The sequence below is a fragment of the Nuphar pumila genome, chromosome 10 (assembly GCF_984573655.1).
Source record: "Nuphar pumila chromosome 10, dmNupPumi1.hap1.1, whole genome shotgun sequence".
Taxonomy (NCBI): domain Eukaryota; kingdom Viridiplantae; phylum Streptophyta; class Magnoliopsida; order Nymphaeales; family Nymphaeaceae; genus Nuphar; species Nuphar pumila.
Genome location: NC_143258.1, coordinates 2,984,458 through 3,011,239, shown reverse-complemented (window position 1 = coordinate 3,011,239; position 26,782 = coordinate 2,984,458). Strand labels below are relative to the sequence as shown.

General features: G+C 42.5%; 1 protein-coding gene and 1 pseudogene across 2 annotated transcripts; both read left to right on the top strand.

Annotated features, from left to right (window-relative positions):
* Nucleotides 1–369: 369 nt before the first annotated feature.
* Nucleotides 370–4,290, top strand: LOC149823261 (ribulose bisphosphate carboxylase/oxygenase activase, chloroplastic-like). Its single transcript, XM_090018742.1, has 7 exons — nucleotides 370–699; nucleotides 1,832–2,157; nucleotides 2,353–2,458; nucleotides 2,552–2,637; nucleotides 3,012–3,484; nucleotides 3,664–3,945; nucleotides 4,029–4,290. Exons 1-7 carry the CDS (start codon nucleotides 496–498, stop codon nucleotides 4,142–4,144), a joined length of 1,593 nt encoding a protein of 530 aa, XP_089874868.1. The 5' UTR covers nucleotides 370–495; the 3' UTR covers nucleotides 4,145–4,290.
* Nucleotides 4,291–22,330: 18,040 nt separating this feature from the next.
* On the top strand, nucleotides 22,331–24,831 carry LOC149823260 (L-type lectin-domain containing receptor kinase S.4 pseudogene; annotated as a pseudogene). Its single transcript, XR_016435064.1, has one exon. The product of XR_016435064.1 is annotated as an L-type lectin-domain containing receptor kinase S.4 pseudogene (transcript).
* Nucleotides 24,832–26,782: the final 1,951 nt, after the last annotated feature.

The window sequence follows — 26,782 nt, the reverse complement described above, 5'->3', positions numbered from 1 at the left end:
ACGGCTATTTATTGTGAAAAAACAGTGAATTTTTATTTTTAAATATTTTTTATTAATATTTTCTTATAAATTTTTTTATATTTTTTTATTGATGAGATGTTGCCGAAAAAATGCGAGAATTATGAAAATTGTCATATTCTCCCGAGTTTTTTTTTGTGGTTTTTAATGTTTGTCACTATGAATGATTGTAAACTCTTGAGCCTTTTTAATTAACCACGATGTTTTTTAGGTGCATTTTTAAAATTTTCCAAAAGTTAGGTGCCTTCTTGATTAATGCCCAAACTTTAGGTGCCTATTTTGAAATTTTCCTTTGTTTTTTTGCCAACTTTCTACCCTATATTTAAGTGGCCAACAATAACTCAATATTCTTGGGCACTCTTATTTCTCCAATGCCCATCTTGGAAGTCTCTCTCTTGTCTGCAAGTTATCCCCATTCTGTAGTAAACCATTGGCTTCAGGGGTGCCACCTGTCAATAACCAATCTTCATCGTGTGGATGCCAAGGAAATCATTAGCCAACCACACGATTCTCACCAATAGCAAGCACAAGCTCTACACTAAAGCACCCAATATAGCATTCGTGCTGGGCACAGACTGTTGCTACGCTGCATTTCCTCACGGTTGGGACTCAAAGAGCTTTTCTGATTGCTGGTTTAAGCATATCCAGATGGCTACCGCCTTCACTGGCGCGGTTAATGTGGTACTGCACTCTTAACTGTCTGCCTTCTTCTAGTTTTTGGAGATGTATACATGGTTGAGTGCTTTGTTTGGAAGTTGTTAATCTAGCTAGTTTACTGTTGTTCACTAAAAGAAATATGATCTTGTGCTTTATATGATCATTTTGATTGGTGATCTTCAAGTATAAAAGCCAAAACCCATTAACTTTTAAGACTTTCTATCAATTGTGGACTCTTGTGCTTTATATATGATCATGGTGTGTGTGTGTGTGTGTGTGTGTGTGTGTGTGTGTGATTTTCATCAATATACAACATCCTTTTATTAGTGCAACCATGTGACTTGCATCTCAAATATACATGGCGCCAAGCATGAGATGTTCTGTGAATTTTCGATATATAACCGATATGTACTGAAAAAACACACTTCCCCATATGGATGGCAGCTTGTTGACAATTTATCTATCAGATCATGACTCTTTAAGAGCTAAGATGATACATCAAGTATCATGAATTAGCAGAATTTGCCATAAGGTTCTTAAAGTTTGAAACATTTGCTTCTTGTCCAGGTCACAAACCTTGTTTTGTTGGAGATTAAAACTTGATGCAGTCATGATTGACAGTTCCAATAGATAAATACGTGAATTACTTGTTGGTTGCATAGAGTTTAGTCAATTCATCTTCATTAAAATTTGAGTGAAAACAACCTCATAATGAACTATCATGAACCAAGTTCAAATCTAGTTCAAACGTTCAGACATGAGACAGAGCACATGTAAATTATAACTAAATAATACATAATCTATTTGACACACATGCCATATGAAAGGGATATATCCTAGACTAGTTATATTAACAATCAAGAAATTTAATAGGCATGAAATGCTTGTCTTGTTTAATTCATGTTTGGAAGTAAAGAGGAACAATTAGTCTCTTTGCTGTTTTTAATTGTTTTTATTTGCTTATGGTTAAGTGCAAATCAAAGGTTTGAAAACCATACAATATGCTGATTTATCATTTTTCTTGAATTAGTCCACGAGTTATTATAATAAGTTAATTATATATAAAGTTCTCCCTCCTTGAAGTAGGATACATGGAGTCTGTTGTTTTAGTGGAGGGTGGGGTTTTCTGGTACTGAAATAGTGTTGTATGATGCAGCTGAACAGACCTGGTTCAGGGTCTGTACCATCTGTCTCAAGCTCTTCATTCTTGGGTAGCAGCTTGAAAAAGGCCAGCTCTGGATTGATCAGTGTGCGTCCACTCGCAGCCGGTTTTAAGGTGGTAGCAGCAGTAGAGGATGAAGATGAAACCAAACAGAGCAAGAAGGATAGATGGAAGGGGCTTGTAACTGATATTTCAGATGACCAACAAGATATTACAAGAGGAAAGGGACTGGTAGATACTTTGTTCCAGGCACCAATGGGCACCGGGACTCATCATGCTGTCATGAGTTCCTACGAATACATCAGTACCGGACTTCGCCAGTAAGAATCAAAACCAACCTTTTCAAGACATCTAACTATGTTCGGTTGATAGTAAAAATTGGCAAAGTTCATGAAGTCCTAAGTTTTACAGCCAAATTCTGCATCATTGACGACCTCTTAGGCTTAAGATCTGTTTATGTTTTGAAAAAATATTTCAAGGAATTGATTTGATCCATTTCATGGAATATAATTCAGGTACAACTTTGATAACACAATGGATGGATATTACATTGCACCAGCTTTCATGGACAAGCTTATTGTTCACTTAAGCAAGAACTTCATGTCCTTGCCAGAAATCAAGGTATTGTTCTAGAAATTCTTTTCCAGCTTCATACTGAAAGAAGTAACAAATTCATTGCTGGACTAATGGTTTTATTCATTTGGATCATGTTAGATCCCTCTCATTCTTGGTATTTGGGGAGGCAAGGGTCAGGGAAAATCATTCCAGTGCGAGCTTGTCTTTGCCAAAATGGGAATCAGGTGACTCTTCATATGTTTCCCTTTATGTCAATCGATATTAATCTGGTTTCACTTTGATTGATGTTGAGCACCTGTTCTACTTAGCATGCTGCTTTTGCATTGTTTTCTATTGATGGTCTGTACTTTCTCTCCCTGTATTTCTTTATGTTCACTCTAATGATATACTTTCAATGCTTCTAAATCTGTATTAAGTAGGACATGACTTAATAAAAGTGATTTCCCCCAATTTTCTTTCTGATTTTCTTTTGGTGTGCTGCAACTGTGCATCCCCTGTTTCACTATGTTCAAGCTTATGCCCATGCCCTGAATTATGCATCCCCTGTTTCACTATGTTTAAGTTGATGCTCATGCTTTGCCAACTGAATCCATTGCAGCCCCATCATGATGAGTGCCGGAGAATTGGAAAGCGGAGATGCAGGTGAACCAGCAAAACTCATTAGGCAACGTTACCGTGAGGCATCTGATATCATAAGGAAGGGGAAGATGTGCTGCCTCTTCATCAATGATCTTGATGCAGGAGCAGGAAGGCTTGGTGGCACCACACAGTACACAGTCAACAACCAAATGGTTAATGCCACTCTCATGAACATTGCTGATAACCCCAAAAATGTTCAGCTTCCCGGTATGTACAACAAGGAAGAGAATCCTCGTGTTCCGATCATCGTCACAGGAAACGACTTCTCAACTCTCTATGCACCACTGATCCGTGATGGTCGTATGGAGAAATTCTACTGGGCACCAACCAGGGAAGACAGGATCGGTGTCTGCCAAGGAATCTTCAGAGCAGACAAGATTCCCCAGGAGGACATCGTCACACTCGTCGACGCTTTCCCTGGCCAGTCTATTGGTAAGTCACTTGGTACTAACTTCCATGTTCTCTGTCAATGCCTTTGTGATAAATGCAGCATCATGCCAGCCATTGAAATTGAATCATACTGACAACAATACTAGAACTCTTCAATAGTATGAAATCTAAATTGATATGTAAATTATTTCAGTGTGGTCATGTTCATGTGTTACTTGCAGACTTCTTCGGTGCCCTCAGAGCACGTGTATACGATGATGAAGTGAGGAAGTGGATCGCAGGCATTGGAGTCGAGAACATTGGGAAGAAGCTCGTGAACTCGAAAGAGGGGCCACCAACATTCGAGCAGCCAGCCATGACATTGGAGAAGCTTCTGGAGTATGGCAACATGCTGGTGCAGGAGCAGGAGAATGTGAAGAGAGTGCAGTTGGCAGACAAGTACTTAAGTGAGGCAGCTCTTGGTGATGCCAATGAAGATGCCATAAAGAGAGGAGTTTTCTATGGTTAGCACTCTTATTTCTAGTAGCCCTTGATGGAGTCTTTATCAGTGAAAGAAGTTGCTCATTATGGTTGTTGTTTGGTGCAGGCAAAGCAGCTCAGCAAGTAAATCTTCCTGTACCAGAAGGTTGCACTGACCCAAATGCATCGAACTTTGATCCAACGGCCAGGAGTGATGATGGCAGCTGTCTCTATCAGTTTTAGAGAATACCCTCTCTAGCTTTTTTTCAAGGCAGGCTGGAAAGTAGTTCCATGTAAGGGAAGGGATCACATTAAATTTGTATTGTATTTACAGTGAATTATTGTGCTTCTATGCTCTTTTTTATGGGAACTCTTTGTTTTACGAGTTATAGTTTGCTGCTCACAAGCAATCTTAGATTCTTGGTTCACACGTCTTCAGAGAGATCAAACAACAGTGTTCTGTGGTGTGCGAAATCTTTAACCTCAACTTCATGAATTTTTGGATGACAGAATTCTTCAATTATAGTACCAGTAAGGCTGATAAACTGAGTCGAATGAGCCGAATGGAGGTCGAATGAGCCGAATGGAGGGTGTTCAAGCTCGAGTCATTCATATCACGAGCTAAGCCAAGTTCAAGCTCATGGCAAGCCCAAGTTAAATAAGCTGAGCTCGAGATGGCTCTTTATATATATATATATATATATATATATATATATATATAGAGAGAGAGAGAGAGAGAGAGAGAGAGAGAGAACTAAGCCAAGTTCAAGCTCATGGCAAGCCCAAGTTAAATAAGCTGAGCTCGAGCTGGCTCTTTAACAATATATATATATATATATATATACTTTTTTTAAATGAAAATAATAAGTCGGACTGTAAACCTACTGGGACTAACTTAAAATGACTCATTTACAGAACAAATACAAGATATATCTTTTCTTTCTCACTTAGGTTAACAAAGGGGGAGGGGTATTGCCCATCCATCTATCCCAATGAGCCACCTACCACCTATTGAATCATTGTAATTGATGTTAGATCCCGAAAGAGAGGAGAGATCTTCGGAAAGTAGGCTTTTATCACCCCATAAAGAATCAAACTTATTTAAATGTTCCTGTTATTCTATGTTTGCTTGAAAAAGGAGCCGTTTAGGGGGTAGCTGCTGATCTACCTACAATATTTCAAAGTTATGAGTAGCAGGATCTGAACTTTAAACTTGTTGCTTGCAAGCCAAACACTTCAACCATCTACACTGTGACATAAAACATATGAAAAATGTATATAGTTCTAGTTAATGAGATTACATGAGCCAAGTTGATCCGAACTAAATACTCATTGCTCATGTCTGACTTGCTGAGCCTATTTCACGAGTTCAAGTAAATTCTTTACAAGCCAAACACAAGCTGAGCCATGGCAGCTCCTCTTGTTCCCTAGTCCTAATGCTGGCTGCGTGGTAAAGAGCATTTGATCCACACTCAAAAGCTATGTCGCATGGACGTGCCATTTGTGTTCAGGGGAACAAAAATGTGACACACAATGACACGACCCAAACACATGACAGTTTTAACATTTTAGTAGTTAATTTATTCAATAATGTTTGATTATACTTAATAAAAAATCATTTTATATATGCTTAAATATGAAAAGATAGTCCTCGATGTCCGATTTTCCGAAAATTTTATGAACAAGTATCCATAATTCTGTGACATTGTTCAAAAAGATAAAAAAAAAAAGTGCAGGTGAGCTAGGGCCATTTATAACTTCAAGCAGCATATAGTTTAAGTTCAATTCATGAGGCTGAGCTAAGAAGCATGTTATGGTGAATTTAAAAGGTGTTCCCCATCTTGAAATTTTAGAATGCTTTTGTGCAGCTTTATACTGTGCCTCCAATAATTGAACATATATGGGCATCATATAGGGCTTGGTAATGGATTAATATTTGGTGTTAGTGAAGACACCAAATTATATGAAACCATTGATCTGGAAATCATAGGTTCAAACTTTATCAACTTAATCTAACCACATACATGTTTTCAGGAAGGTTTGTTCCACCAAAAAGCTAATGATGACATAACCAGCCTAAGACAGGGTATGTTCGGGCTCGGCTCGTTTACTAGTGGATTGAGCTCGTGGCTCGGCTCATGTTCGTGTTTAGCTGAGTCAAACTCAAACTCAGCTCGCCCCTGAATGAGATGAGCCGAACACAAGCTGGCTTGTGTGAAAACATTCTATGTTATTTATACATAGTATATACATTTTATATATATATATATATATATATATATATATATTATACTTGAAAATATATATAACTTTTTATAAATTACACTTGATAGATCATACTCTATGAATATATTTTCATTCATCTTATGCATTCTTTCTTTTATATATTACACAAAATATATAGTATCCATAAATATATATATATATATTTTATCTATATGAGCACTACCTAGCTGAAGACCTTGTGTTCAGGCTCAACTCGTTTAAGCTAAATGAGATGCTTGTGGCTCTGCTCGCCAACTATATGAACTGATCATGCACAAGTTTGTGATAAGTCGAACCGAGCCGATCGTGAACAAGTTTGTGCCAAACCGAACCGAGCCTAGTTACAAGCTACTTGGTTGGTTTACCAACCCTACTTGCGGGTCTTACTTCCATTAACAGTTAATCTCGCTGAAGATATAAAAGTTGTCTCATCCTTTTTATTTCAACAAATTCCATAATAGGGAGTGAACCCAAGGGTCTTGTAGAAGCATTTAGGGATGCCAACTAATCAGATTTTATCAAATATTCAACTGAATTTGATTGGTTTTAGTTACATTTGGTAAGCCAAAACTATATCCAATTATAGTTGGATGCAAATATGGTTTTCTTTTGTTGCTATCAAATTCCACAAATATCCAAATTTGATAGATATTAAAATCTGTTTCAATGTAAAAAAGTGAACCTGGTATGAGTTTTTCACTATCCAAATCCGAATCTAAATTCAAATCCGTTTAGCCAACATCCTATTAGTTGAATATGGTATTAGTCACATCCAATCTGAATTCGAACCATTTACATCTCGAGAAGCTTCAGTTGCAAGCCCTATCAAAGAGGGCAGATCCAGTTATGCATGGGGCCGAAGTTCGTACTTTACCACCCAAAATGTAACATCTTTCCTCAGTTTGTCTGCGCCCAAAAATTGATGAAAAGAAACATTTTCTCATTTTTTAATAATCACTTTCTTTAAGCCATTTTTTTGTGAAAATCATTTGACTATATATTCACCAATTGTTTTTAGAAAAATGGCAGGGGCCACTTGTAACGCCCCGGATTTCCAAAACAAAGCTAAGTTAAAATTTTCATGAATTTCTTTTCTTTTTTTTTTGCAGCGGAACTTAGAAAAGCTTTTAGCAGCGGAATAAGACGATAATGAGTCGTCAGTTTTAGAAAACTCCGAGCACGTTGCAGGTATGTGGCCAAGCAACTCATTGACCACCAAAGTGTTCCATTTTATCGAAAGCACATGTTTATTACAACACTACTGCTTAGAAAAGCAGTGAAGGTTCAATAAAAAGGAAGCAGTACAACTCTGTCTAGAGAAACCCTGGAACTCGATGTCGCCTTGCTCCGCATATCGCCACGCAGGTACAACACCTGAAATCCCCATGAAACGGGGTTAGAACCACTGATGGTCTGGTAAGCATGCAGTCATACATCCATTCAACTCAAGTACGATAATGACCACTCAGGGTCGCAATACGCAATAACGACGCTCAAGCCTCCAAGACTTAGCGTATATCGCAAGAGCCTCCTCAGGGCTATGAGTTGAACATCCACTCAAGTCTTCATGACTTAGAGCAAGCCTTTTCAGGGCTGTGATTTGAATAGCCGCTTAAGTCTCCATGACTTAGTCATGACCTCTTCCGGGTCTCAAAGTGATGTCTAGCTCAAGTCTTCATACTTGGCACATCTGTATCCCACGCATCTAAGGACAACTCCTCGAGCTTCGCTTAGTCGTGCGGATACAACACGGGTCTTCGCCCAGTCGGTCCAGTAGTATACCGAACATGACACCTTCACAAAGGTTATGCAGGACTGACTCAACACGTCATCCACTCATACATTCAAAGCATCGTTGTACCTAGAACTAATGCATTGTTTGATAATTAACCACTCCCGCCTTTGGTACGCAGGTAGAGCTATTGTCTGGGCATCAACGCGATGTTCTGGGGGTTGATTATTCTATGTATTTTAGATACCCCAGAGGCCTGTTGACCCTATCCATAGTAGGGCAGTGTGTTTCAACTGGGAGAATCCTACTAGGCCCATATTCGGATGCATCCTCTACTTGCAGTAGTTGGGTTCAATCCTTAGATCTTAAGGATAACCACGACCCCAAAACCCATGAGTGACTGAGGCCATCGTGGACTCTATCAGGTCCAAAGTAAAATACATGTCACTCAAGGCTGTACCATCACTGTCATTCCACAGTGAGCATAATTCCTGAAGGGGTCTGCCAGTCTTATAATTACTTAGACAGAATCTGCATGCCATTTAGGCAGCCCGTGCTTTCAGCACTACGGGAGTGTGTACCCGACCCCATTCAGTCTGCCCCAACACAGTCATTACTGAGGGGGTACCCCTAACACGATTTTCAACCGCGGGGTATGTGCGACCTTAAGTCTTATACATATGCATGCAGAACACCGCACTTTGGCACTTCGGCCACCACGAGCATCACACCTCTTTGGGTGGAAACAACACACTCTGGCTCTTCGGCCCTTACGAGTCTGGTTGCGTAACCGTTCTCAATGAGCTTGCATATGACTCGATCTAAATAGATCGGCTACTCGACGTATTTTTACGCAACGAGTCCAAACCTAGCCAAGGCGCAACCTCTACTCCGGCTCAGCGGCCCTTACGAGCAAGGTGCCCTTGCAGGCACAAGGATACGAGCCGATCTGGCATCGTTCCATCAACGGACATCATTATGCCATTCCATTGGTTCCGGCAGCTCTTCTGCCGACCATTTCGTCAGCACCTCCCCTGCTCTACCGGCAGTGGTGCGACGAACCTTTCTACGTTGTAGAGGGCAAACCATGAACTGGGTAGCACTCTGCTATATGTCAGAGTATCCTGCTACGTTCTTTCTGAGCTATTCTTAGCTTCTTCAGAAATTTCAGCAGCACTTCCTCTCTTTTACGGAGAAAGCGTGCGTTTCTTTTATCCATTTCAGCGGCATCTCCCCTATTTGGTAGGAAATCGCCACGCTTAATCCGGGGAAATGGATGCGCACCGTTGTGCGTACTTTGCATCCATCAAGGTTGCAGGAACCCTGGGCCATAGCCAGGCCATACGTAATTGACTTAATTTTTACGTAAAGAGCATTTTGCCAAAAAGTGAAGCCTTTCCAATAGGGGTTTCATTCGTCAAGCAGAATCTTGAACGAGGAGCGGTCAAGGAATCGCATGGGCGATTTGGAGTTTGATCTCCGTTTGAACGCTCATTTACGCGCTATATATGTAGTATAAGCAGAAGCCTGTGCTTTATACAGCGGCGGCGTAAAGAAATGCATATACTATTGTTCAGGGTGTGTAACTGAACGAAATATTCTACATATATAACAAAGCAGAAGCCTTGGCATCGTTCGACGCGACAGCGTAAGTAAATACATTGCAGAAAGCAGGAGCCTTGGCATCGTTCGACGCGACGGCGTAAGTAAATGCATAATTGGAAGTGCAGTAATCGGAAGTGCAGAAAACAGGGAGCCTTGGCATCATACGATGCGACGGCAAAGGTAAATTACATAGCCTGTGCGATATAAGACGTGTCGGCAGAATCATCAGATATACACCTAGATCCGTATCCAACGATAGTTACGAGGCGAGCGGGTGAACACCGAAGTGTTCTGAAGGGCTCAACCAAGAACTAGGGCGAGATACCATTTTGAAAACGCATATACTGCGTGTTTGAACATAGATATATCCGACGATAGTTACGAGACGAGCGAGTGAACACCGAAGTGTCCAAAAAGGGCTCAATCAAGAACTAAAGCAAGATACTACTTCAGAAAGTATATTCTATATACAAATAGTCAAATACTTGAGAGAGATGGATCAACGAAGCGAACTTACTTCAAATCGTGGAAGAAACAGCTCCGGGTTGCTTCTTTGGCTTCGAGCCTTCCTTCGAGAGGTCAGACTAAGTCAGATGAAGCTGACTTAGTTGAGAAAGAGGTAGAGCAGGTCAAGCTACTCAACCTAAGTGGTTTGAACCAAACAGGGTTCGATCCAAGTCAACTGGGTTCAGCAGGTTCGAACTCAGCTCAAGTAGGCTAAGTCTGGGTTCAGAAACCCAAACCGGAATCAGGACTAAAAAGGACTTTGACTTTGACTTTAAACCCAACTAGGTTTAAGTCAAGTCAACTGGGTTTGGACCAGGTCAAGTGGGTTCAGACCCAGGTCAGGTGGGTTAGGACCAGGTCAGGTAGGCTCAGGCTAAGTCAGGCAGGCTCAGACCAGGTCAGGTGGGCGCAGGTGGGCTAGGCTAGGTAGGGGAGGTTTAGGAGAGAGAGAGAAGGCAAGAGAGAGAGGGGTCGATTTTTATGAGAAGAGAGAGAGTGGGGAGGGCTATTTATAGCCCAAGCCCACCTCCTCTTGGGTTTTTCCATGCCCCTTCTACCCCCTTGGCTTCTTTTTAATTCCAAGAGGTTCCTTGGTGTGGGGCCCACCTAGATATTTCCATGGGATATTTTGTGGGTCCCACCAGATATTTTCTGAGGAATATTTCTGTGGGTCCCACCAATATTTCCGTGGGTCCCGCAAGAATTTCGGGTTTCCGGCGATTTTTTTCCGAAAAATTCTGAGTACGTCATTCCCTTCGTATTGACGTAACTAAGAAAGTTGGCTCGCAGGAATCCTTTGATTTCATTCAGGTAGGAAGTTATGGCTTCCAGAGTGTTTGAGCATATATTCGCGATTCGACGAATATCCTAAGTATAACTGGCTCGCAGGAATTGATTCGTTTCGCATTCTGAGAAGAAATGTTATTTTTACCGGTAAATGCCTCATGAATTTTATTCAGATATTTTCTGAAAAATTGCGGGTCTTACACCACTAGTGAATATCACCAACTTGATGGGACATCACAAGTTCGAAACTCATGGGTGGCATAGTTTGCGGCAAGGTCGAAGCTGAGTGTCCGGTTAGGGTTTTTACCAACCGGATGCCAGCCAAGGCGCAGTCGGTGATGGAGGGGTTTTCCCTTGGATTATCAAAAAAAAAAAATTTGTAGGTTGCATTTTGGGTGACCAAAGCATCATGCATGCAAGGAGCCATAATTCATCAACAAAATACACAAACATATCTACTAAGAGATCTAGACCAATGTTGTCAGTATCAGTATTGGCCTTCCGGCCTTATATCGTTTGGCCAACTACCTATCAGACGAGAAAATATAAATCAAAGACAAAGAAAGAGATTGAATTCCCAACGCCCCCACCCTCTCTCTCTCTCTCTACACACACATATACATATTTATGCTAAATGAAAATTAATAAATAGTTTTTCAGTTTTTTCATTTTTTTTCAATTTTGACCCCCATAAATATGTTGGGCATAGTCGATTTATTAAAAATACACACCTCATGCATTTTGGATGAAAAAAAATGATATTTAGAGCTTCAAAATTTTATAAAAATTTAGTATGATTGATTTTTTCAAACCTTATAAAACTCCACTCATGTGTCAGAACTGAACGCTTGAAGAGTTTATCCCTATAAAATCAAGTACATAAATCACATATGTATGGTCAAAATTTAAAACTAAAACTAAAAAATTCAAAAAAAAATTATTTAACATAAGTATTACATCCTATATATATATATATATATATATATATATATATATATATATATATATATATATAGATATATATATATATATATATATATAGATAGGGGTGGCAATCGGGTCGGGTTGGCGGGTTGGCGTGTCAGCATACCTCAACCCGAAACCGACCCGTTTATTAAACGGGTCGGCTCTGGCAAACATGAACCCGACCCGTTTAATAAACGGGTAACCCGACACGACCCGCCAACCCATTTAATAAATGGGTTGGGTCGAGTAAACGGGTTTTCAGGTTCGCGGGTCAGGTTGACGGGTCAGGCAGACGGGTTGGCGGGTTGACCCACCCGCCTAACCCGTTTATTAAACGGGTCAGCCGGGTTGGCGGGTTGGCATACCCCCAACCCGAACCTGACCTGTTTAATAAACGGGTTACGCGGGTCGACCCGTTTATTAAACGGGTTGGCTTAAGCCCAACCCGAACCCGCCTAAGAGGCGGGTTGGCGGGTCGGGTTGGCGGGTTGTGTCAGAAATTGCCACCCCTATATATATATATTATTTATTTATTTATATTTATATATTCTGCCTTGAAAAACTTGGTTGATAGAATAATTCATGTTTGTCAATGCGGAAATTATCAGTCATAGTCACAATTCTTTTGACCAACCCTCCCTTAAGTCTAATTAGTTGGCCCATGGTCACCCATTACAACGCCAAGATCAAAAAGGACACATTCCAGGTCCAAAGATTCCACATTTCCACCTACCTACAAAATAATGCACCCCACGCAATGCAGCATTCAAGTCCTCTAGAGAATAATTACATTGAAGAAAAAAGGGTCCCAACTTGGTTGACGGGGCCCACACACTTCTAGATTCCCCTTTGGGGCCTGAACATGAGGGAGACCCCACTTGTCAAGATTAATACATCTGGCCCAATGTTGTCAGTATCGGTTTTAGCCCTGTATCGTTTCACCAACCATTCAGGTGAATCGACATCAAGTGTGAATCGTTCTGAATTCGGTCAAAAAATAATTAAAAAATATTATATGTCAATCAAAATGCAACACGTGTTAAAGATATTAAAAAAATTAAACCGTATCGAATTTCTGCCGATACGATATACTGGCGAAATTGATCTGGTCCCACTAGGGGTGGCAAAACACGACCCGCCAACCCACCTCTTAGGCGGGTTCGGGTTGGGCTTAAGCCAACCCGTTTAATAAACGGGTTGACCCGCGTAACACGTTTATTAAACGGGTTGGGTTGGGGTTGGGGGTATGCCAACCCGCCAACCCGGCTGACCCGTTTAATAAACGGGTTAGGCGGGTGGGTCAACCTGTCAACCCGCCCACCCGACCCGACCCGACCCGCCAACCTGTTATTTGTCAAGAATACAAAGTATTTCTCTAAAGAAGAAGGATTTTTATATTCTCCAACTACTATCAAGCACACTCCAACATTTTAAAAGGATATTTCAAAGTCCCATTTGATAAAATGCTTTTTACATAGCATTTTCAAAGGTTTTTGATGTTTTTGGGTCATTAAGAAGAAAATCTATTTTTTACCATACTTTGACTCATAAAATAACATTCTCAACATCTTTCAACCAAAATTAAAGGCTTTTCAACTAGCTAAAAATCACTTTGACCTGATGTCTAAGTAAAAGTTATAGCCAAAATATGATTTTGGATTTTGAAATAACCTATTTAGAAAGTAGGACCCAATTTGAAAGCACTCTTGTCCTTTTAAATGCTTGAATTTGGTTTTGAGTATAAAAGACCGATTGTTGTAACCGATGATGTTAGCTTTCAAATGTCGTAAAATGTTTGTCAAATGGATTTATAAATCTCCAGATATAAATGTTTTTCAATAACCTATTGAACCATATCCACATTGGTTTGTGTTTTGACCAAAATTGGATCCAAACTCAATCGGGTCTATGCCAGTTGAGCAGACTAGTGCAGACAAATCTGCACCAATATATCCATCTAGCCCAGACCCCTTGAGGTCTGGACATGGATCAGATCTAGACCTGATCCATTTGGCCCATACCCATTTGGCTTTGCACCAGATGGACAGACTAGAGCAAACCAAGTCTGCACCAGTCTATCCATCTGGCTCAAACCCCTTGATTTTGAACCTGATTCATTTAACCTTAATACATTTGGCTCCAGTCTGTCCATCTAGCTCAGACCCCTTGGGTATGAATCTGGATTAGATCAAGACCCAATCCAAACCTGACCCGAATCAAGAAGATATGCACCAATTAAGCTATCTAGCGCAAATCTAAGTAGATTTTTCAACTTTTTCCTTAGGCTAGGTAGCTAATCTAGATTGTTTTCCTTTGTCTTATGCTAGATTTCCCACTTGAACGGCCACCAAACCTGGAAAATAGTAAAAAGTGCTTAGCACTCTACCTACCTATGAATAATTTACTTTTCGTCGCTTTCTCGCTTTGTGGAGTAGTTTTTCTTATGGAGAATGTTGTTCCTATGTAGGAAACCTGACTAGAGAGGGGAGACTTTGTTGGATTTTCGGCTTGCGGTTGGTGAGGCGACTATGTCGATTCATTGAGTGAGGGCTCCGGCTCGCCGGAAGCCTGAGTAAGTAGTCCCTCTCATTCTCTTATTGTTCATTGTTATTTTTTCTATGATTCTGTTTTTTACTCACTTCACTAACTTGCACACATTTGTTTTTTTTTTTTTTTATTTGAGCCTTTGCTGGGTATACCACTCTAAGCTTAGCCCATAAGTTCTCATGAAAGCTTTGGAAGATCACTTTCTCAATAAAATCTCAACGAGGACCCCCACATTTCTTTAAAAAGAATTTAGTTTCTCAAGAAATATTTTTCTAAAATCTCTTTTCAAATAAAAATAATTTCAAAGGTAGGATTTCAGTCTTACAATTCTTTTTGGCATGCCCAATAGGACTCACTATTATATTGTTGAGATTTTCTTATGAATTGATTTTGTTAAGCATTTTTTGAGCATCAACACAATGTTGGGGGCATTGCATCATGTAGATCATGAAAAAACATTTTCCTACCCTAAGTGAGATTTTGGATTAGGTTTTTTGACGAAAAAACATGATTTTATGACCCAAAAAAGCATCATGCATTGTAGGCCATCCATTTTAGAAGCTTTATAAAAATATGCCTATGTGTCATAATCGGACAATTTAAGAGCCAATTGATGCATAAAAAAACATGTAGATTGCATCTATAAGGTTAGTTTAATGTAAAAAAAAAGAGGTTTGTATCTCATGTCCATTAACAAATGCTATCCTCTCTCTCTCTCTCTCAATATATATAATATCCAAAATATTTGTGGCCCTCGAGTGTATCATACACTCTAGAAGAAGCAGCCCATTCCTTCCTATTTGTTTTGTAGATCGAAGGGTTGCAAAATTGAACAGTACATTTCACCAAAATTTTATGGTTGACAAAACCACGCTTACATGTCAAAACCACTCGATTCAAAGTGTATTTCTTAATAAATGAACCATCATAAATGCAACCCATATAGATTCATCAAAGAAAGCTTGCACCTATGAGCTTAGGGATGGCAGTGGACCCCGGGAAAGCGGGGCCCCGCCCCGCCTCGCCCCGTTTGGACCGGGGATGAAGGGTATGAAACAGGGATGGAGGCGGGGACGAAGGTTAAAATCCATCCCCGTCCGGGGGTGGAGGCGGGGATGGACGTGCACTTTTCCCCGCCCCGCCCCGCCCCGTTCCCACCACGATCCCCACCACATCCCCGCCCCGACCACTTTTCCCCACAATATCCCCGCCCCGCCCCGCCTCATCCTCGTTTGAACCGGGGATGGAGGACATGAAACGGGGATGAATGCGGGGATGGAGGATAAAATCCATTCCCCGCCGGGGATGGAGGCAGGGGTGGAGGATAAAATCTTGAGGCGGGGCGGGGGTGGAGACCTTGTCCCCCGCCCCACCCCACTGCCATCCCTATATGAGGTTTAGCTAGAGAGTATGGTACTCTAGAGTTTTGAAAAAAAAAATTCCTCTATGCACACGCTCGTATCCTAGATTGTCCAAAAAAAAAAAAAAATTAAATTTATCACAATGCTTCCCTATACGAGTATCAGTGACATTGTGGAAATTGAAAGTTAGATCCAAATGAATATAAGATTTGTTAGACACTTCACAGTGGGTCAGGTCAAGTCATAATCAATATGAAAGGATAGCCCGTGGTTTCACCAAATTGGTTCAGCCACTCACGCGTAGTGCTGGACCACGGGTGGGCCGGGCTGGCTCCTGCCGGTTAGTGGACGGCCTTGATCAGGCCAGGCCTGGTCAAGCCCGGCCCACTGACCAAGGGTCAGGCCTATGCCCAGTTTGGATTAGGGGTGGCAATTTCTGACACGACCAGCCAACCCGACCCGCCAACCCACCTCTTAGGCGGGTTTGGGTTGGGCTTAAGCCAACCCGTTTAATAAACGGGTCGACCCGTGTAACCCGTTTATTAAACAGGTCGGGTTCGGGTTGGGGGTATGCCAACCCGCCAACCCGGCTGACCCGTTTAATAAACGGTTTAGGCGGGTGGGTCAACCCGCCAACCCGACCTGCCAACCCGTCTGCCTGACCCGTCAACCCGCCAACCCGACCCGTCAAACCGTCAACCCGACCCACCAACCTGCCTACCTGCCAACCCGATCCGTCAACCCACCAACCCAACCCGCCAACCTGAAAACCCATTTACCCGACCCAACCCATTTATTAAATGGGTTGGCGGGTCGTGTTGGGTTACCCGTTTATTAAACGGGTCGGGTTCGTGTTTGCCACAACCGACCCGTTTAATAAACGGGTCGGTTCGGGTTGAGGTATGCTGACACGCCAACCCGCCAACCCGACCCGCCAATCCGACCCGATTGCCACCCCTAGTTTGGATTGGGCCCAAGTCCAATACAAAGCCCACAACATGTCCGTTTAGTCCATAGGTTTAATTCGGGTCAAGTTACAAATCTTATATTCATGGTATTCTTCATTTATTTTCTTAAATATTTAAGTTGTTTTTTAATTTTAAAAAATACTAAAGATAGATTGGATTCAAGATCCAGTTTTTGAATCACATACTTGATCTAATTTCGTCTATATAAATATTGGTTACTAATGAAGGTAAAAAACTAATGAGCTAGAAATCATAGGAGTAAGTTGTATCGACTCAATCTAACCACTTAGATGCCTACATTGTAGGCCCATTGATTTTCGGACCCCTTTAAAAACCTAATTATTTGTCATAATCATATGATTCAAAATGAGTTTACTACTAAATAAACCATATAGATCACATCTATAACATTTATGTACACAAAATTGAATTTTTTTAAAGAAAAGTAGTTCCTTACATTCATTAATAGCCAATATTAACCCTATATATATATATATATATATATATATATATATATATATATATATATATATATATATATATATAATGTGAGATTTTGTCAGTCGGATCTTTAAAAAACTAGGCCAAACCATGGTCCACAACTTATCTTTTTATGTTCTGCTGCTTATACAAATCAGATTCACTTTCTCAGTCAAATGAGAAAGTAAATCACAAGTAAAATATAAGTTTTTTAAAATATACTCAGTCTTAATGATAAAATCCATGCTAATTTCAATATACATATCAAAATTTAATCATCATTAACTTTTTTATTTTTTAAATAATTTTTTTTTATAATATCACGTGTTTTCCCAATATTTAGGAAAGTACCACAATATTTGTCCTTTGAACCGTGTGACATAAAAGAGTCCAATTAGACCAACGACAACCCAACTTGCGCAAGATTGTACTCAACAGACCCAAATGGCTAAACGGATCCGGGTTTTGTGAAGGCTTTAACAACCAGTATCCAACACCTAATGGGTCAGATTATGTAGGATTTTTTTTTGAAAGGCAAGCTGAGGTTTAGGCGGACCCTTACCAAAACAACAGCCGCCCCATGTAGCAGAGGGATTCGATCCTGAGCCTTCAGCTTGACACAGATTATGTAGGATTTGCTAAACCAAATTGGACACATTTTCATCCCCTAAAGTTGTGCTTAACACTTAGATTACATCTTTAACAAATAATCAGCATTAGGTACATGACTGGTAGGACCATCAACATGTTGGTTACCTAGTAAGTCCAGTTTGCTAATCGGGTTGGATTCACAAGATCCATGTAGCATATGAATCCGGTTTCAGTTTGCAAGTCTATAAATCAGATTGGAGTCCAACTCAAGATCGAATCAATGATCTATAACCAAAATGCGGATTTTGCCAGGTCTGGTTCCCCTGCTAATAGAGCTCAAATCAGGATCCGGTTTCGCCTAGATCTAGTCAGATGCAAGACGCATACCAGCTAAGGATGTGAAGAGGTTAGATTCAATTCGGATGTAGGCATTACTGGATCCCACCTAATTGGATCTGATCAGATTCTGATTTGGATGGAAAAAGCTAAATCTGATTCTCAAACCGAGTAACTTAAATAGCTAATTGGATGAAATCCTGTTTGAATGTCCTTTTGATTCCATTTGGATTAGGGGTGGAACCCGACCCGCCAACCCGCTTCTTAGCCGGGTTAGGGTTTGGCTTAAACGGGTTCATGTTGTAAACGGGTCGACCCACCTAACCCGTTTATTAAACGGGTCGTGTTAGTGTTAGGGGTATGCCAACCCGCCAACCAATTTGACCCATTTAATAAACGAGTCAGGCGGGCAGGTCGTCAACTCGTTTACACGAACCCGTCAACCCGCAACCTGAATCGTTGTGACGTGTTGACCCGCAACCCGAATAAACGGGTTAGGTGGGCGGGTTAGTAAGGGAAATCAATTAAGGGTTACTCGGGTTGGTTATCGTGTGTATGTTATCGGGTCGACCAGTTTAATAAACGGGTCGCTGTATTGTGTAATTGTGTCGTGTTGATCTGACCCGTTTATTAAACGGGTTAACCATGTCGTGTCGGGTTACCCGTTTAATAAATGGGTTGTGTTCGTGTTTGCCACATTCAACCTGTTTAATAAACGGGTTGTGTTCGTGTTGAGGTATTCTAACCCGCCAACCCGACCCAATTGCTGCCCCTAATTTGGATTATGACTTTGATTCAAATACATATCTCCTTACTGGACCTAAATCAGATTTTGTTGGAAAATTATTGGCCAGCTACACTCGTGGGTACCGAACCTCCTAGCTAAAATTCATAGATGACCTTGTTTAGGACTGAGGCGCCATCGCGGGGGCCTTCGCTTCTAAGCCCGTGACAGACACATTCTGACCCCATAGGAGGGGTTTATTTTTCGAGCCAAAAACTTTTCATTTTTTTTTAAAAGATGAAAAGCTTTGAGAAAACTAGTTTTTAACTATGAGAAACTCAATTCTTTTTATTGTAAAACTAGCTTCTAAAATATGAGAAACTCGATTATCTTTAGTCCGGCCACAGGGTACTACAAGTCAAGGGCTTCTTTGGACCATATTGACTAGTTGAGACCATGGGAGTCAACATTGTCCGTTCTGCTTTTTGACTAAGACGGACTCGATGGTATTTGACGAACCCTGATAAATATAATAATATTGAAATTTTATTATATTTGTTAAATATTAAACAGGGAAAAAGTTTTAAAATTATAAAAAAAGAAAAAAATCTATTTAAGGACCAACCTTTTGCCTATAATTACAAAAAAATGACACACCTTTCTGAAATTCCAAATATAAGCCAAATTTTTTTGTAAAAACAATCAAATAAGGACCTTAGATCAACATATTATCTTGGAAAACGTATTTCTTTTTGGGTTTTTTTTTATTATCCTTTAAAAATGTAAAAGTATTCATTCATCCTCATATAAAAAGAAAAAGTAAACGGTTGGAACTCTTAACGATGAAGGTCACTCTTGTAATTTAACAGGCCTTTGTTTGTACGTTTTTTTTATTCGGAGAAACTACCCGACCTAGTCTCAATACTAGGGATGGCAGTGGGGCGGGGCGGGGCGGGGCGGGGGACCCGGCGGAGAATGGATTTTATCCTCCATCCCCGCCTTCATCCCCGTTTCATGTCCTCCATCCCCGGTTCAAACTTCAAACGGGGATGAGGCAGGGCGGGGCAGGGATATTGCGGGGAAAAGTGGTCGGGGTGGGGTTGGGGCAGGGATGAGGCGGGGATCGTGGTGGGGACAGGGTGGGGTGGGGAAAAGTGCACATCCATCCCCGCCTTCACCCCCGGACGGGGGTGGATTTTAACTTCGTCCCCACCTTCATCCCCGTTTCATACCCTTCATCCCCGGTCCAAACGGAGCGAGGTGGGGCGGGGCCCCACTTTCCCCCGGTCCACTGCCATCCCTACTCAATACGGTATCTATCCATGTGGGCATAAAATTCCGACCTCAGAGAGTCACCAAGGGATTTGAACCTAGACTGCTCATCAAATGGTTTAGGCCTCATCCCACTATCCCAAACCCCTTGAGTATTTGTTTATCAGTTTTTAAGAAAAACAAAGGCCCTTATTTAAAATTAAAGGCAAAAGGTTGGCCCCTGAGTGAAATTTTTTCTAAAAAGAAGAGCCTGGTACAGGCACCGTTGGTTTAGCTCATGGTATTCAAGCACTATCCAGCTACTCTTGATATTTTTGGTCAATTTTATAATAATATTTTGGGTGAAAAAGGATTTGATTTATACTCTTGGGGATTTATTCCATGAGCACAGTCCCCATGAGAGTTAGGGATGCAAGCAGTTCGCATCTAGAACAGCTAAATACATAGGGATTCAGATCAGAATCAAATCCTTCTGGTTTGGAACAACCAAAAATTGCAAAAACTTCTTCTTGCTACCATCACAAGGACACGATATACGACATTTTTGTTGAAATATATGAGAGGACATAACAGAAGACTGAATTTGAGTGTCCCTGTGACGTACCCGGTGTGTAAGAATTTAGTGGTAGTCTTATCCAGCAACATGTACTTATTACTAAGACCCAAGGGGTTTGGCTTAGTGGGATGGGGCCTAGACTTTGATGGGCAGTCTAGGTTAAAAAAAAAAACATGAGCGTCGCCCCCTCAAAGGCCGAAGCTTTGCGACTCCTTGGTGTTGAGCGGTAAGCCCTCAGAGTTTTACTCTGACATAGACAAAGACCGTAAGTACAATAGCTGAGCTAGCTCAGCTAGGTCTCTGCGCTTGAAGCGGTTTCTCCGAGTTAAAAAAAAAACATGTTATTACTAACAAGTATAGGGATGGCAATGGACTGGGGAGGGGGCCCGTTGACAGGGTCTCCACCCCCGCCCTATCTCAAGATTAGAACCTCCATCCCTGCCTTCATCCGAGCACGGTGATGGATTTTAACCTCCACCCCCGCATTCATCCCCATTTCATGTCCTCCATCCCCGGTTCAAACGGGGATGAGGTGGGGCGGGGCCTCATTTCCCGTAGTCTATTGCCATCCTTTAGAAGGACTAGGGATGGGGCGGGGCTAGGCGGGGATCGTGGCGGGGAAAAGTGTAAGTCCATCCCCACCTCCATCCCTGAACGGGGATGGATTTTAACCTTCGTCCCCGTTTCATACCCTTCATCCCTGGTCCAAACGGGCCCGGGCCCCGCTTTCCCCCTGTCCACTGTCATCCCTAAACAAGTATAGGTACAAGGTATTGGTACTGGTACTGGTACGTGAGTATTTTACATGTTTCTGGTTAGTTTAAACTTGAAATACATATAAACGAAGTTTCACAATTTTTTTTGATGAGCCTAGCTGGTAGAGTTTGAGCTATTCAAATTATTTAATGAGCCAAGCTCAAACAGCTTCAGATAGGTTCAAAACCCCTCTGACTCTGCCTGACCTACTTATGATCACTGTTCTTGAAGCCTAAAATTCTGTAAGCTTATCCCTTACCCCCAAAAGAGTCACCATGCTTCAACGCCCATGGATTTGAACCTAGATTGACTGCCTATCTCCCTAGGCCCCCCATCCCACTACTTCTACGCGACAAATCTTGCAGGATTTATGAAAAAATATCTTGAAAGTTAAAAACAGTAATTTCTCACGAGTTTTTCAAAAGGATAAATATAGTGTTTTAAACATGATATTTATGTTTTTATTGGCTATTTATCATGAAAAACTGTGTAGTTTTTTTAAATATTTTTTATATTTTAAAATAATTTTTTATTGCTAAGATTTTGCAAAGAATACGCGAGATTTTAAAAAAAAAATCAAAATTTCGCGAGTTTTTGGCTGCCGTTTTTTCATACACCAAACTTTAACCTGATAGTAATATAAAACCCTTCCAAAATCTTTAATCATCCCTATTCTCTCACCGGTTTCCACATAAACATTCTCTCTCTCTCTCTGAGATTCATGGAGAATTTTTTCAGGTAGTCCCTTCTCTTCTGGTGTCTCTTTGTCAAGCCATTCCAGGATCGCCAGTAAATTCTCTCTCTGTCTTGTGGGTACCTCTTCTCCTCCGTTTTCTCTCTCAAACTCTACCAATATCCCAAATTTTCTCTGTCAAATTCCTTTCGTGGGTGTCTGTTCAATTTCGATCTTCTCAAAAGCTCCACCACCACCACCACCACCACCCCTAATCATCTCTCTTTCTCTGAGAGAGAGAACCATGGTCAACCTCATCTGGTTCTCCCTTCTCCTCTACCTCCTCCTCCCTCTACACCTCTCCCACTCGCAGCAGGTCGACCGCTTCATCTACAACGGCTTCAGCAACAACAACGGCAGCAACAACAACATAACCCTCGTCCGGACGGCCGAGATCGAGCCCAGCGGCATGCTTCGCCTCACCAACGAGACCTCCCGCCTCATCGGCCGGGCCTTCTACCCCCACCCACTTCGCTTCCGTAACTCCTCCTTCTCCACCTCCTTCGCCTTCGCCATCGTCCCGGAGTACCCCAAGCTCGGCGGCCACGGCTTAGCGTTCGCTCTCGTGCCGAGCCCCATCCTCCCCGGCGCCCAGCCGAGCCAGTACCTCGGCCTCATGAACGCCTCCACCAACGGCAAACCCGCCGACCACGTCCTCGCCGTCGAGTTCGACACCGTCCAGGACTTCGAGTTCAACGATACCAACGACAACCACGTCGGCATCGACATCAACTCCCTCCAATCCACCGCCGCTGCTGCCGCAGGATACTTCCAGTCCGGCGACTCCCTATCTCCGCTGACGACCCTCAATCTCAAGGGCGGCGAGACCATCGTCGCCTGGATCGACTACGACGGCCGGTCTGGCGTCCTCAACGTCACCGTCGCCCCGATTTCCGCCGCCGCCCGGTCGAAGCCGCCCCGCCCGCTCCTCTCCCTCGCCGTCGACGTCCCCACCATCGTCGGAGACACAGTTTACGTCGGCTTCTCCGCTTCCACCGGCCTCCTCGCTAGCTCCCACTACCTCTTCGGCTGGAGCTTCGCCATGAACGCCCAAGCTGAAGCGCTCGACCTCTCCGCCCTCCCGTCGCTCCCGAAGCCGAAATCCACCGCGTCTAGAATCCGGAATCTCGCCATCGGCACCTCCATCGCCACTGGGTTCCTCCTCTTGGCGGCCGTGGTCGCCGCAATCGTGATTTACCGGAGGTTGATGGCGGAAGACCCAGTGGAGGATTGGGAATTTGAGTACGGACCGCACCGGTTCTCGTACAGGGAGCTCGCCCACGCGACGAAGGGGTTCCGGGAGAAGGAGCTCTTGGGGTTCGGTGGGTTCGGGAGGGTCTACCGTGGGGTGCTGCCGGGGACAAAGGCGGAGGTGGCGGTGAAGCGCATCTCCCACGGGTCGAAGCAGGGGTTGCGGGAGTTCGTGGCGGAGATCTCGAGCATCGGCCGGCTGCGCCACCGGAATCTGGTGCAACTCCAGGGGTGGTGCCGGCGGCGCGGCGACCTCCTCCTCGTCTACGACTACATGCCCAACGGCAGCCTCGACAAGCTCCTCTTCGACCAGACGGCGCCACCACCCCAGCTCGGCTGGGCGCAGCGCCACCGAATCCTCCGCGGCGTCGCCTCCTCCCTCCTCTACCTCCACGAGGAGTGGGAGCAGGTGGTGCTCCACCGCGACGTCAAGGCCGGCAACGTGCTGCTCGACGCCGAGATGAACGGCCGGCTCGGCGACTTCGGCTTGGCGAAGCTCTACGAACACGGCTCCAACCCGAGCACCACCCACGTCGTCGGCACACTCGGGTACCTCGCGCCTGAGCTCACCCGCACCGGCAAGGCCACCACCAGCTCCGACGTCTACGGCTTCGGCGCCGTGCTCCTCGAGGTGGCCTGCGGCCGTCGGCCCATCGAGCCGAAAGCCAGCCCAGAGGAGCTGGTCCTTGTGGAATGGGTCTGGGCCTGCCTCTGCGCGGGGCGGATCCTCGATTCGGTGGACCCGTGGCTCCGGGGCGACTTCGACCACGCCGAGGCTGAGCTCGTGCTCAAGCTCGGACTGATGTGCTCGCACCCGGACCCGGCCGCCCGCCCCGCAATGAGGCAGGTCATGCAGTACCTCGACGGGGACGCACCCTTGCCTGAGCTCAGCACTGACGGACCCCCGGTTGATTATGGGGCTCGGGCCGAGTGCTTCGACGACTACATCCATTCGTACCCGTCTTCTTCGGCCGGGAAGGTGTCGTCTGGGTCCGTGCCCAGTGGTCATCAACCCAATGGGACGTCTTCGCCGGTCGCGCTTCTTGATCCAAGGGAGGCTGAGGATGTCGTCTAAGGAGTGGAATCTTTTCTTGTGTGTGGTTCCGGGTCTGGCATTGTGTCGGACCTTGCGATGCATGAATCGGGTCCGGAGATATAAAGGATCTACCAGATATTGGAGAGGCTACTCCTGCATTCGTGTAAAGACTTGTTGGATCCAGCCACCAGCATGTAAAATCGAAAAGTTGATCCGTTATTTTTGGGTTGTAAGAACTAATCCATCAGCATTGTGTTCTAGCACGATGATCAACCATGTTGGTTCAGTTACATTTATGTAAGAGATTATCACACTTCAACATTTGTATAAGAGTTGTTGGATCCAGCTCCATCTAAGATCCGATCCATCATTTTGGGGTGTAAGCATTAATCTAAGCACCATGTGTGCTAGCATGTTCAACAACCTTATTGATTTACTTCAGCACATTACGTAAGAAAGAGATTTGGGTGATGGCATTTTGGTGTGGCAGTTGCCACTTGTTGTTATTGGAACTTGAAAACTCTTTAATTATCTTCACGTGGGGGTTGGCTACAATTATAGCTTCTAGTTTTTTTTATTCAGATAAAAAATTTTTTTTTTGACAGAGAAAACTGGGGTTAGTCAGACCCTTGCCACAGTTATACAACCGTACCATTGAGATTCGAACTTGCAACGTCCCAACACAAGGTGACGTGCACTAACTGCTCCTGCCACCCCCCGGTGGTTAGATAAGCCTATTTAATGGCTTGGTTTTCCGAACCCACTGCCAACTTTGCCAAACTGTATCAATTTCTTTATTTGGCTGTTCATCAATTGTCTTCCAAGCATTTAAGAAGATGATTGTGAAAATCTTTCTTCAATTTTTTTTGCTTATAAATGTTGGTGTTATCTCTTTTAATTGCAAACAGCTATTTTGTCTGCTGGGACTATTAACAAAACCTATATATATATATATATATATATATATATATATATATATATATATATATATATATATATATATATATATTACTTTTTGTTTCTTTAACATTGAACATAAATGACAAAGCATGACTCTTTGTCAACCTACAAAGTCTTTAAGATGACTTGATACAACTAATTCTAGCTTACAAAAATTTTATGAGGATACTTTAGCAACCTAGAGCTGAAAATATGACCTAATCTCTAGTGACACAAAACTAATTAATCTTTAACAATAGCTTTCACTTTGACCCTTGAATTACTTCGCTCACTCATATGGATCCTGTCCAGGTAGTATAAGTCTTTGGTGAAGATGTTGAAACTCAAGGATGCATGTTGTTTTTACTCAATCTGACCCTTGCAGATGTGTTCGGCATAGTCAATTGGTTAGAGATCAACCCTTTGATTGTGTTTCTTCGATAAAAAGTAAAACCGTTTTTTAAGTCATAAAAGTTTAGTGTGTTTACGGCCGTTGACTTTTGAATCACCAAAGCAACTACACACTAGATTTTGATGAGTCAAAAGTCTATCTCTGCCAAATAGACCATGTAGATCAAATATGTAAGGTTGGATTTACTTGAAAAACTATGAGCAATAAAATATTACTTATTTCATCTCATAGATGACATATGCACATCCACACCGAGGACATGGCATTGGATAGAAATGAATGGAGGAGAAGGATTCATGTGGAAGACCCAGAATGATTTTCTTTGTTAGTTCATATCGCCGACCCCAATTGTTTTGGGATGAAGGCGTAGTTGTTGTATATATATATATATATATATATATATATGAACTAGTGTACCTCTATGCCTTGAGCGTTGTACTGCTGGAGGTAGCCTAAGGTCGGCAGCCCATGGGCCTGATGTTTTTTTTTGCCTACTGCATGCCTATCGAGCTTTGGAAAGATTGTTTCTATTTTTTCTAAAATCTGACCATACATATGTAATCTACCTGCTTGAATTTGTGGGAATCGACTTTTGGATCATCCGATTGCAACACCAAGTTAGGTTTTTATAAGATTAAAAAATCAACGGTTTACAATTTTAAAAAATATTCAATGCTTAAAAAGTCATTTAAAAAAAAAACATGATCTATCATTGTATCGGACCTTGCAGTGCGTCGATAGGGTCGGGCGATATAGAGATCCGCCAGATACTCTGGAGATATTACTCTAACATTTTGTCTAAGACTTGTTGGATCAAGCCAGCAGCATATATGGTCCAAATATTGATCCGTTATTTTTGGGTTTAAGCATTAATCCAGCACCATTGTGTGCTAGCATGATGATCAACCATGTTGGTTCACTTCAACACATTTATGTAAGAGATTTATGACACTTCAACCTTTGTATAAGAGTTATCCAGCACCATGTAAAATCCAAATATCGATCCATCATTTGAGGGTGTGATCATTAATCTAGTTCCATGTGTGCTAGCACGTTGT